This window comes from Anarhichas minor, unplaced genomic scaffold (assembly GCF_050575085.1).
Source record: "Anarhichas minor isolate MPS153535 unplaced genomic scaffold, ASM5057508v1 ptg000040l, whole genome shotgun sequence".
NCBI classification, from domain to species: Eukaryota; Metazoa; Chordata; class Actinopteri; order Perciformes; family Anarhichadidae; genus Anarhichas; species Anarhichas minor.
In genome coordinates, this window is record NW_027466486.1 from 9863406 (window position 1) to 9877227 (window position 13822).

At 45.4% G+C, this 13822-nt stretch overlaps 1 protein-coding gene across 7 annotated transcripts in view; it reads left to right on the forward strand.

Moving 5' to 3' along the window:
- Window positions 1-13822, forward strand: part of esrrb (estrogen-related receptor beta) — a 61611-nt gene that overhangs the window by 36977 nt on the left and 10812 nt on the right. For 5 of the 7 annotated variants that reach the window (XM_076108712.1, XM_076108714.1, XM_076108717.1 and 2 more), the window contains 3 exons: window positions 2260-2385; window positions 8393-8503; window positions 9050-9211. In XM_076108712.1, the coding sequence (XP_075964827.1) occupies window positions 2260-2385; window positions 8393-8503; window positions 9050-9211 (399 nt within the window). The remainder of the gene's footprint in view (window positions 1-2259; window positions 2386-8392; window positions 8504-9049; window positions 9212-13822) is intronic. The other 2 variants (XM_076108713.1, XM_076108718.1) reach the window with 1 other exon arrangement.

A 13822-nucleotide genomic window follows, 5' to 3' on the forward strand; every position in this document is an offset into this window, starting at 1 on the left:
ATTTCTTGGATATTTTTCTTCTTTCATCGATATGAATGTATGTAAATAAAAGCAACAGGCCAAGAGAGGTCAAGGCTTATTGTCATTTAGCTCAGCTAAACGATGTCAGGCATGTTTTGAAGTGGGGCTTACTGCTCGATACTGAAACTTCTTCTAAATATAAACCTAATGGAGCGATGAAAAATATTAGTGAATCCACCCCCCCCCCTCTATCTGCATTGAGCTATGAGAAGCCCCCTCCGACAGAACATCACACGCACGGAGGACTTGACGGGACAGGTGGACACAGTAGCACAGCAGTGTGTGAGCGTGTGTTTGTTTGTGATATCCAAGGGCCAACTCTCTGAGAGTCAGTCAGCCACCAGGTGTGGTATGTGCACGAGCCCCCAACACCCCTGAGACGGGGAAGGGAGAGCAAAATACCCCCATAAACAAAGAGTCCTCAGGGGACACACAGGGTCAACTGTGCCGGGCTGGGCCGTGCAAGCAGACCTGCCACATAGCGTGCATTCAACAAAGTGAATAAAATGATAAGTAAAGACTTGTCAGATTTGCATAATCCATGTTTCTTTCAGGTGTTAAGTATTTTACGTCCCGGCAAATTGCTGATTGGTTAGTGTATAATGGGAACGCAAACCAAAAAGACCTCCAAGAATTGAATCCAGCACAGGGTGGCACTGATTGCCTCCTCCCAGGATGGGAAATGGATAGGATTATTATGGTCTGGTTCTGCTATGACAACAGAGAAAACAGACAGAGGAAAGACAATCAGAGCTCATCAGCCGCCTTCCCTCACACCTTTATTTACCCCAATCCCAAAGAGATGAGGAGAATTAGCATACTGATTTCTAACCCAGATATAAGGAGGAATTTCTAATTATTTATAACATCTTGGGACCCTCCTCTTGATCTGCCCAATAATGTTAACATAATTGCATAAGTTGTCAAAGGATGTTGGAGGGCTAGTGGAGGAACGCCCGTGGAATATTACACAGCTTTCGGTTTCTCTGTACAGAAAATATGGAGTAAAGGGTCAGAGCTGTGGAGCAGCTACAGGATGTCGGGACGCAGTCCTGATGTGCTTGTGTGTGGATTTCTGTTAAAACACTGCAAAGTATAAAAATGCCTTACAGGGGTTGCTGCACAGCATCTGTGTATTTAACAGTTTCAACAAAAAGCACATTTGCTGACATATTGTTTACTTACATGTATTTTAATGGATGAGGGAAAAATATTGAGGTACTCATGATGATTAAATTATATCTTTTACATCACTCAACAATTTATTTCACTGTCTGACAAAGACATAAACCCTGGGTTAAAAGAAAAGTTTAGGGAAAACCCCAATGTCAAAAGCTTTAAAGCTGAAAGCCTGTTCAAAATGAGGATAATTCAAACTCCCAGGCTGGAGCAACCATTACATTGAAGCCCTTTATTGAAAACCCCCTGAATACAGTAAAATGTAGGGAATCAGACAAGCGGAGGCATTGCCTCACATATCCTGCCCTTCCTATTGCTAATGCTAGAGTAGAGCGCAACCGGCTCTTTTATTGTATAGCAATGAAACTCTTTTTCATTGCTCTGTCCTGGAATCAGACGCTGCAGTTGAATAATGCATCAGGCCTCTTGCCTGTACACTATGTAAATAGTCAACAATAGCAACAGTGGTAACAACAGGTTTGGGTCTGCTGGAGTATTATGTAAAGTGGTCAGGGGCAGCGTGTCTGGCTCTCCAGCCTGCTATTGAGGCAGTGGCAGGCCCCTCTGAGCGCAGGGGGACACGGCCTGCGCCCGGGGCCCGGAGGGGACACGCACAGAATTAATGAGGCCAATTTAGTGTTGGACCTGCGTGGCGTCTACTGATGGGTCCTGAAGGACTGTTGTAGCTTTACTTCCAACCCCCCCACCCCACCCTCTACCTCTCACCCCAGCTTCTCCTCCTGCCGAGGCCCTCAGTGTTGAAAGGTTCTCTACTCGCTGGAGACCTGAGCCACCTGCACACTACATAAATGGATTCTATAGGAATCCATATGGTTAACAAGTGCCCATGCCTGGTTGGCAAAATGTAATTTATTATAGACTATCTGAGAATACACATCAGTAGCAGCACACAATTTTAAAATGAGGGGTTCTCTTTAGTGCCTGGTGAAATGCTTCCACCTCATATTTCACAAACATTTTTGTTTTAGATTTGAATGTATTGGACTTAGACAACTGGTTTTGCTTGTGATAACCTGGTGTTCTTCTTCTCCTCCTCAGGTAACATAGAATACAGCTGTCCTGCCACAAATGAGTGTGAGATCACAAAGCGGAGACGCAAATCATGTCAGGCTTGTCGCTTCATGAAATGCCTCAAAGTGGGGATGCTCAAAGAAGGTAAGAAGAGTAAGAGCATTTTTATTATTCTTACACACACACACACACACACACACACACACACACACAGAGATACATTTACTGTCCGTGTTTTGTTTCACACAACATTCATGCAAATAAAGAAGCCACCATTCATCTGATAAGGGAGCTGTTAGTGGAACATTACAGCATCCCACACTTGTTCTCATGATAGTTGTTTCGTTAAGCAATGAGTCCCACAGCATCTTTCATCTAGCAGCCCAAAGTGAGAGATGCATACAACTGGCTGGCCCAGACAACAGTTCCCAGCCCCCCTGTCCTCCCCCTACCTACAGAGCAGTAAATAATGTGCAGTTGAGCTGGGGACAGAAATATGCTGAATAGGTTGATCCTGCCGTCTGAGTAATAGAAATGTAACAGTATTCTGCCTGGAAGGGCTCAGGCTGGGTCCCTGAGCACACACCGGGCATGGTCTCAGCTCACCCCCGCATATTGATCCACTAAATGTTTTCCGAACATCTCAGCTCTCTTCCTGTGGATGGTTTTTTAAAGTCACGCCAGCAGGGAATTCAGTGACAATTAAACATGCTTCCGATGGATTTGTCTTGTTGGGTTCCCCCACCCACCAATCGCCCTGACTGAACCCCTTGAGACCCCGAGGCAGGGCTGCTTTTTCGGGGGAGGCACCTATCTGTTCTCTCTCTTACCCCATTGCACGAGCACATGCCTGCTCACCTTGCCTCTCTCTCTCTCTCTCTTTCTCCCTCCGTCTCCTTCTCACTTGTTGGTTGCTCCGAAAGGGCCAGACAAATGAATAATGAAAGATATGTGACTTGGGGGTGAAGTGGCAGTGTTATATTTATTCAAGCCTCCTCTGGGAGTAGCTCAGGAACTGTGTAAGGAAACGCGTTTTCCTCGAGTGTTGTGCCAAGTACGATTGTCCCTCATGCTTAAACAGTGGTATGAATACTGCCAGACAGAAGCTCTGACAAATGAAATTCCGTACAATCTTCCACTTTTAAGTTCTCTGTCTAACTCTGCGCAGTATATATATCCCACCATTATTCCTCCCATTATTCATCGGAGAGCGGGATTTATAGATGCATAATATATCCGGTTGCCACCTGAAGCCAGAGTCATAGCCCGTATGGATCTCCACACAGTAACAGAATCCGCTGGACTGCATGCAGCCAGATAAAGCCTCAGTGCCAGAAAGACAGAGTAATCGCATTACTATCTGATGAAAAATTTATGCCAATATATCATCTTGGAGAATAAGAGACTACAAAAATATGTAGCCGTGGCTATAAATGAATGACCAGTGTCGGGTCAGGGTAAAAAGAATGTCAAACTCAAATATGCAGACTTTGGCTAAGCCCGTGGTTCTAATGCCGCACACTTCTGTGTATTCAGCACACTGTCAGAATAAGAATGACCCTGCTTTACAAAGCGGCTGTCCTCACCTCATGGCAGCTATTATCACAGCGTGATTGAAGTGTTGCGCAGGAGTTGCAATAGATCCCTCTGAAATAACCGATTTCTGTCACAATCAAAATATTATTAAAATTGCAGGTTTGTCATGATTAACAGGGACTTGAGTAAGCTCTGCCTTGAGGTCCGGCCCATTAAAGTGTCACCAAGACAAAATGGAAAGAGAGACACGTGGTCTCTGTCCACTGTAAGCTCTATGAAGCCGCCGGCTCAACGCCATGCTCGGGCCCAGAGTGTGGAGATGGCCACCGCTCATGTGACTCAGGTTGCCACTTACTTTCATTACTGCAGAAAGGTCACATTGTGTCTCAATGGAAAATCACCTAATTATAACTTTACAGCTCCAACAAAGTACAGCGCTGAACCCCGATGAAGCAGAAGTTTAAATCCATCACCGTCTCTGAGAGAAGAGCGATATTAGACGTATTCTGAGGAAGTTGCGGTTAGATATTTCTGTTTACACTCCCACTAGTAAAATTCATACGGTATCAGTTTCTACTGAGCAAGCAAGCACATAATCATATCATCTCAAAGTTTGGTATGAGGTGAAGGAAAACGGTTTGGAAGATCAGCGGTCCGATTACAGGAGAGCCTGAACTCTGTGTTGAGTCGCTGTACTTTCCCCTGACTGTATAAAGGAGGAAGTGATCAATAGAAGAATCAAATGTCAGGGGCAACAGGTTTTTCCTCTGATCAATGGAAACGGATCAGAGCTTAGAGCAAGAGAGAAGACAAGATACTATTGAGAGATTACATTGACATCATTCGGTGGCAGTTGCTCTCTGCACTGACTTCCTTTCTCCATCGCTCACCAACACATAGATCCCTCCACACATGTGCGCACACACACACACACACACACACACACACACACCGGTGCAGAAGAATGTTTTATGTCTGTATAGTCACATATATATTTGTATCTACACACCTGTAGTGTTGACCAAAAACAATAGCTTTTTGTTCCATTGTCCTCACTGTGTGAAAGTGCTTTCTGTAAAGGTAGAAAGTATCCCGTCTCATTGTAAGAGGACGGCGTGGCAGCCATGAACACTTGCTGAACAAAGGAGCAAAGTGTGTCTGCGATGATATACAATACACCTCTCATTGTTCCGCAGACTGGCATGCAAAGGACAACCGCATCCCACAATAGCCCCGTCACCGCCACATACGCAACATACAGAACATACACGTGAACCACACTACGCTCACGTGCATAGTGCCTGAAATACTAGACATGTAGGTAATAAAGAAGCCTGAGCCAAAGCACACTGACAATTTTCTTTTTTTTTCTTTTACAATACTGTAATTTACAGCAATCTAAAGTTTAGTTTAAGTCTTTTCAATTAGCAGTGTGAGCAGGGATGTCAGCTCACTAGGGAAATTGTAGCTAACCTGTAAATGGACTTTGTGACGAGGGTGTCAGTATGGCAGCCCCTGGGGTTCAGCAGAAGGGGAGGAGGGCAATGCGTGACAATTTTTCTGCTACCCTTGCTCATCACCACTCGTGATGAGCAAAAATGCTGGAACACACGTACAAGCATGCAAAGCTGGCAACAGGCGCCCTTTGAAATAATGCTGACGGCAGTTTAGCCGGGCGGCTTCCTTGAAAGGCAAGGTTCACCATGCCTTGCCATGTGGCCTTCTGATTTTCCCAGCTAAAATAGGGTGCGCATAAGCCCCCCTTGGCATTGCCAACCATCCCAGACATCCTGACACTTTCCCCACGGAGAGACACCCAGAACAGGTGAGAGACTCAAAATAAGGGCCCCGACCACTGCCGGCCACACAAAGTGAGTGAAGACAGGCCCTTTTGTAGGAGGGTACTAGGAAGGGGATTATTATTGTTTTTGGAGAGAAAGAAGAGCCCTAGGTCAGCTGGCCCCAGCCCCCACCCCAAAGGCCTGCGCTAATCCGTGCACAAATGCCAGCCGCCTTGGCCGAAAGCCCTCTCCCTCTGCACCCTGCTTTGAAGAGATGATACCCGAGCTCGCCCGCTGCTGCCCGCACTGCTCTATGTAGTGGGCCATAAAACAGTGAGATGAGGTAGTACTCAACTCTCTTCACACATTTATAACGCTCCTTCTGTTTACTTTGGAGGGAGCACAACAGACCGGTTAGAGTCAGAGGCTTCGGGTGTCGCCAAAGGGACATATGAACCCCACAAAGGCCCCGATAAAGTCCCGACCATAGTGCCCCGACAGCAAGAGTGAATGAATCCGTCTAGCTGCTCTTAATCACACTCTCATCCCCTCTGCCTGTATCTGGCCCTGTTGGACAGTAAAATGAGACAGGTTAGTGCCAAGCTTTAATTCCTGTCAGCATCTGTTAATTATGGCCAGGACTGTTCTAATTAAAAGAGGCACCCATCTACCTTCATCTCCGGCTTTATACTGGCTGATACCGCCACATGACTCAACCGGCACAGAGAATCATGGAGAGCAGAAGCAAAGCCAACTGGCAGACGCCGAGCTCAGCGGGGGAGCCGGAAGAAACCGTCTAGAGCGGCGACATCGCGTTTGACAATGGGAGGAATTCTCCAACCATACAGTAGTAACGGGGTCATCTCAGCTGAATCTGAAACTTTTTTAAGCACATATACTCGAGTAGGCAGGTAAAGGGTGTTTGAAGACTGTTGCCAAGACGCCTTCGCAGAAAAAAGGAGTTGTTCTTTATAAGTTACACATAAAAATTAAATTGTCATTTTGTGTGTGTGTGTGTGTGTAAAGCACAGGTAGTTGCCATCAGATGATTCCCTGGTGCTTGCTGAGAAGGATGATGCTCTATTGGGAATTGGGGGTAATTAGGTTAGTGGGTTGTCGGTGTCAGGAAATTGAAAGACAATCCTAATCAGATTTGTGTTTCCAGGGAATCAAATAATTTATGAAAGTAGAAGAAATCTCTATTCTTCAGTTCCATGAAAATACAGTTTACTGGAACCCCCCTCCCCCCCATGCGTTGAGAGTGAGGGACAGGGGGCCATGGCCACGTAGGATAAGTGGTGAAAATCAAGAAGCTATTTAGCATAACTCCACCGTTGAATTCCTCTTTGTTAAATGAAGGCCACCTTCTATCTAATATCATCTGATTTCCCTCCCCCCCCAACCCATTCACTGACCGACCTCCAATCACCGTGCATGGGACACATCCAAACTCATCCCCTCCAAGAGCACTTGCTGATGGACAAATTGTATTAGGCTCATTTGCAGTGGCCACACAATGCCCAGGTTTGACACCGTCCTCCCTGTTATAAAGTGATGAAATCATCAAGGAAGTGCTCTGGCTGCGGGTGTTGTCCGCTTAGAGGACGCGGGCGACTGACAAATTAACTCCTCCTCCACCGCAAGCATTTCATTGAGCCTTTTCTCATCCACCCTTTAATATTAAATTTGTTTGGGGGGGGGGGGGGTTACATTATGCATACAATGTAAATTGAAGGGATTCTCCCTCTTGACAGGATTAAGATATCAAGGATATTTAGGCTGTAGGGAGCAGTGACACGCTGGTCTATGTATGGGGATGCAGATTATATTATATTATATTATACATACAAATTTGCATACACTTACATTAAATAACCAAATATGTGACCGGTGGTATCAAATAAATAAAACAGTGTAGATTAAATATTTTAACTATGTTGAAAACGAATATAATAGAAAAGACATCCAAATGGAAACATTCTTATCAAATAATGAGATAATAAATAACTTATGTTATGATGAGGCTGGCTTGACATTTACAGTGTCAGTGTGGAACCTGGCCCCTAGGTGTGGCTGGGGGTGATAAGGCCTCAGTGCTACTCCAGTGAAAGAGGGGTGAAATAAGGGTCTTTTATGGGAAAGCAATACCTAGTTATCTATCTGCAGTATGACAGCGGATGTTTTGTACAGTGTGTGTGGGACTTGTGTGTCTTTACTTGTGGGCTGGTCAAGTTTCTTTTTCGCGATACCCGAAGAGCGCTCACCTGAGCTCACGCACCCACACGCGCAAAGAGGCATGTCGCTGGCAGCTAATTAGTATGCAATCTGCCTCACCCCAAAAGCTAAATAATTAGAGGGCCAGTCTGTGAGATCATTGACCCTGCGTTAAATATTCATATGTTTAGACCTGCTCTGGGCTCAGCTGTGTCACAGTAGACCAGCCAGGCATGGACCACATATGGGAAGGCAGCCGTGCCTCTGACACATTCTCAAACACACACACACACACACACACACACACACACACACACACACACACACACACAGACCCCACACACACACTTATGTCACTATGCAGTACTTTTACAATACAGCTTTTACACATGATCTAATACAGAATATGTTTGGGTGTCATCTCTGATCATCATGCTACATATTTGTTCTAGTGTAATACATGGAGGATTTATTTTGCATGTTTTCTAATGTATCGCCCTTTATCTCAAATATTAATTCGCTTTTTTTTTTACCCATCCAATTTTCATGCATTTGATTTCCCCTTACAATCTACTGTAGGAAAAAAAATGCACTCTCTTAATCTCATGTCCCTGTCGTTTCTAACCCAGGGGTGCGTCTGGACCGCGTGCGAGGTGGCAGACAGAAATACAAGCGGAGGTTGGACAACGACAACAACCCGTACCTTGGCCTGACGCTCCCTCCTCCCACCAAAAAGCCCCGTGAGTACTGCTCCGTCACGAGCCCATTGTCTCCCTCCTCTGCCGCTCGTCCACTGTCAGGCCAACATGCAGGTAAAGCGGAGGCACAATTCTAGGGCAGCCTCGTGTTCCTCCTGTCTCTTCCATGTTTGGGCAGTTGAGAGATCATCAGTCAAATAAATAGGTGTTGTTCCAGTCGGAGCTGAATTATAATAAGTCCTCGAGCAGATGACCGATATTAAACAACGACAGAGTGCTCGAGGACGCTCGTGTCTCACATTTTCACGCATACATTTTTTTCCACTTGTATGCATTCTGTAGGGATAAGTGCTTTCAGTGCCTTCATTTCACTCAGACAAATTCAAGCTCCATCCATTAGTTTGCATAATGAGACGGAGAAAGAAACTGAAATTGAGACCATTCTACCGTGTTACAATTTCACCAATGCCCGGTGTTTATCAGCGAGATGCATCTTCGTGCCTGGCTGAGCTTTGCAGTGAAAAGACCTTTGACCTCTGCTTTGCTTTGACATCTCCCCCACGCCCCTCTTTCCTCCTCTATCCTCAGTCACAAAGATAGTGTCTCACCTGTTGGTGGCAGAGCCAGAGAAGATCTATGCCATGCCTGACCCCACCATGCCGGAGAGCGACATCAAGGCTCTGACCACGCTGTGCGACTTGGCTGACCGTGAGCTTGTGGTCATCATCGGCTGGGCCAAGCACATCCCAGGTATAAAGCAAATGACTTCTGCTTCCTTTTTGTCTTTATTTGACCCTTTCGCTCTTACTTTTCGCCACTTTTATTTTTCTCTGTCTTCCTACGTCTCCTCTCCACTCCGCATGAATAAACACGTGCACTCACACACGTAGATAATTAATGACGGCAGCTCATACAGCCTCAGGGTGTGTGGAGGATGGAGGGGGTGCAAAATGGACAAAGCTGTGCAAGAAACAAATCAATAGAGTGCATCTAAAACCCCTGCATTGAACGGAGAGGGGGGACACAGACCCAGTGCCAATGTATGTTGTAATCACCAGGGAGATTTAGGACAAAGTTGGGGACCTGCCCAACCAAACAAGACATCATATCGCACACAGACACACACACACACACACACGTTCACACACAAACTCAAGCACAAGCACACATACATTGAATTATTGATGGGCATAATCATGTTTCTTCCTTGCCCCATAGACATTCTGATAGACGAGGTGTTAGGTTATAAGAGGCTGTTGAATTAAGGATACAGCGCCTCACGTCAGCAGAGATTTTGCTTCCTTCAAGAGTTTTCCTCTGATTTTGACAGAGAACACATTGTTTAGCCGCTCTTTTTTTGCAACCGAGGCAGATTCTCCTTGATCTTGAGCTTGACCCCCATAACTCTATAACATTACACTGCTGTAGGCACGGAGGAGTAACAAACGAAATGAATGTGTCCCTCAGCGGCACCTCCATAACCTCTTCTTCTCATCAGCATAACGTGGACAGGCACAGAGCTGTCAGCATGCAGGAAATGTGCGACCACTACAGCACTGACGCACGCACACATGCACACGTGCTGTCGGCCTCTCTCACACACATACACAAGTGTGTGCGTGCTTTTTGGATCACATCCGTGAATTCAGAAGATACATTTCAATTTCAATTCATAGATTAAGAAGGTTCATTTATTTTCAGCAAAGTGAAGTGGACTCCAGCTGACCTCGGGCAGGTGCATTTAGCACTGAAAAGGTATTAGAGTACTCAGAAGGAGAGGTATTAATCAGGTACAGATCTGATAGTAAGGAGATTAGAGATGGATATGCTCCCAGCCCATGGCCTCAGCCCCGGCCCCTTAAACTGTTTGGATCACTCCCCACGGGCCTGCATGGTCAGCACACTGAGAGTTTAACAAGGAGCTTAGTCAGGACTGGATCACAACTGACCCGAGAACACACTCTCATGGTTGTGACCCAAAAATCACACCAGCGTCGCAGACATGCACAAAAAAACGAGAACATTCGTGTGTTGGCTTCTGAGTATAGACTCTGCAAGCTCAGAGACGTCACTTATTAAGACACACACACACACACACACACAGTATGTACAGATAGAGAGGAGTCTGTCGTCTTTTTTATATCTTACTGTAGAAGAAATATAGAATATTTCACAGGTCATATGGGGCCACTGAAAAACCTGAAGCCGATAGTACAAGTAAATATATCATAGTCTTAACACACCATTTGATACAACAGTCAGTGTTTAAGGCTTTAACTTGTATCCAGTAGTGCATCATCATGTTAATATGTGTACACTCTTAACTCAGATTTTATGCGTCATAGTGTTGAAGCTCTGATAATCAGATTATACTAACGCGTATTGTACAGTGGATAGATTCATAATGTTAATGGGATTTGCTGCGCAGATTGTTACAGAGGACTTGTCGTTCCAAGTGCGTCGATAATGATCATTTAACCCAAAACCTGAAGCAGTAAGCCTGACCGTCTGTTCCGACTGTGTTCCAGTGCCTGGAACTGGACGGATGCGCTACACAATGTGCAGCACCTGGGAGATGGTACACGTTAAGTAGATTATTCTGATCTGCTTCTGTATGAAGAAACACGCAGCCAAACTTGCGCTTTTGTTTTATATTTTGTCTTTTTTTTTTTTTTACTTGTATCATAAAAACACACATTCTTTTTAGATGGACAGAAAAAAAGACATCAGCTAAGTGCTCGGTCCGTGCCTGTCCCTTTGGTGGAGTCTGTGTTAGGACAGTGGGTGTCCTCTGGCTATGAAATGGCTGCATAATTGAGTTGTACATGGCTGAACCTGATCAGAGACGGTTCACTGGTTGAGCGAGACTCCATGCACTAACACTCATGCAACAACGGTACCCCAGGGCAGCCTACCATGCTCGGTTACTACCATATTTCTCCCTCCACGCGCTCCGGGACAAGAAAGGAACAGGGGGGGAAAAACAGCTGATTGCATTCTGATAGATTTTTGCAGCCTTAGGCAATGGAATTAAAAAGATTAACAGTTCATTATGAAGTAGACCACATTGATTAGGCCATTGACAGATGGGCCAATGACCAAAGTCCAAATGTAACAATTTAAATGTCGCGAAAATTGGCACTTACCTTCTCCCAATTGATTTTTAATTCCCCCTATTCTCAGCTAACATTTGAGAAACACGTTTGAAAAGTGGCATAATGTGGAGTGGAGTGGCCCTATCGAGTTTTAATTGGAGGGCGATTGGAGAATATCAAAGCTCTATCATTAGTGTAGATGGTATCTTTGCCTTACAGGGTCCAATGTCAGCTTTGTCATCCCGGCTATATTTAGCATACCGTGAAAGGTCAGTTTGCATACATGAAGTGCTTTTCAGGTTTAACACGTTTTTGTTCCACGATTTCAGATGAAATGAGAGTTAATGAGTCAATCAGATCAGGTGCACTTGTTATCTTAGTTCGGTGAGGTAGATATTGAAGGCTGGTGTCACATGTCAAGAGCCTTTTCACACGTTTGCCAGCCTTGCCCTCATTCTGAATCTGCCTTTGATTAATTGATAATCACTGCAGAGCTTTTGGACACTAGTGTCACTGCTCCAAATAGCACCACGAAGCAGTCTGACGCGGCTGTTGCCTGAGGGGGGTAGGGTCATTAGGAGCCGTGTTAGGGGGATGCTGACAGATGGCTTGTTGCTCCTAAGGTGCTAACAACCTTTGACACACATAGCAGTCCACTGTCCATCCCTCTGGCCCCCTTCCATCCCGTAAAGCATCATTTCACTCTGTCCCAGAGGTTTAGGGATGTATACTGACAGCTTCAGTACACAAGAACCTGTTTATCACCTTGATATTGTTGACTTCTTCAGTGGCGGTGGGATTCCAGTGTGACCCCTGTGGCCTCATGTCACCCCACATTGCTTCCCACCCGCGGTGGGAATGCCATGTGTTCATATGTAAAAACTGCCATGCATGCTGCTTATACAAGAGGTACTCGCTGTTTGGTGTTCGCCCGCTCCCACCTTCCCAGGCCTGAGTGTTTTCAGCGGGGAATTCTCTGAAGGCTAAAGGGCCAAGCAAACATTGCCTCTGCTGCTGCTGCTGCTGCTTTGCTCCTGGACAATAAAAATATTTTTGCTCTGGCATCTCCACCACTAGAATGTAAAATATTCAAACAGCATGTTTATGCCTTCAATTCATTTCGCGTTTTCTTTTTTTTAAAGCTACTCTAAAAAAAAAAAATAAACCTTCTCCTCATGTTATTGCATTTTGGGGTATTAGATTCAGACCAGATTAATCTAATGAAATAGTCTTGTTGGTATTGTTCTATTCATTACTGGTGTTTTGGGAATATTCATCATCTGTGCTTTATTGGATTCCAGCTCATCAGCTCTGCATTTGACAGACAACCGCCTGGCGGGTTAGTTGTTAGCGTGGAGGCAGCGATGTTAAAAAGAGATCGCGCCTCTTGTATGTTGTCGTGTTTGTGTCAGCTCAACCCTCCACCATAATCACCCACCCACCCATCAGCCCACCCTCCTCCAGCCCCCTCCGGGCTCCTGTTTTCTCTTTGCCATTAAATTGTGAAATCTACTTACTGTGTTGCCAGGCTGATCCCACTCAAGCTGCGTAATCTCCTTGTAATAGAGTGTGAATACTGCCCGGCAATAAATCAGCACCTCATCAGTGCACTTTATTAAATATAGACACCAACAGACAGCTCTTAGTATATTCAATTTACCCTCTGACGTAGGCTTCAACACAGGAGATAAAGATAGATTGAGCAATCAGGTGGATGCCGAGGCCTGAACCCAGGCATGAGAGCGGGAGGAAGGTGGGAAAGCTGCAAGGAGATTGAGATGGGGGCGTATTGGAGGCAGACAGGCAGTCAGGAGTGTGCAGGGCCAGGAAAGGGACATCTGCCAGGCAGGGTGGGGGAGGGCTTTGTTTAGTTACTGTGACACATGAGCAGGTACATGCAGCATCCCAATGTGTGCACTGTTCATTTTGTCACAGAGTTGAATCAGTGCAAAATCTGAAACTGTAGCATCTGTGTAAAGTTTTGTGTCATATTATATATATACATATATGAAATGCTTTGTAGGAAATCTTATATATGCTGATGTGCCTTTAAGTGATCGTCAGCAGAGCGCCATCCCTCATTAAGCAATGTTGCTTGATGGCAGCGGAGATAAATTATGTGTAATTATGGCAATGATTAAAGACTGATTCGTCCTGGTCTTTGGGGCTTAACAGAGATATGTAACGTCAGTTTTGGGCAGTGGGACCCTTGGGAGGGCTAAACACTTCTCCTTTAGGGTCAGGGGGTCACAGGGTGCAGATTAAA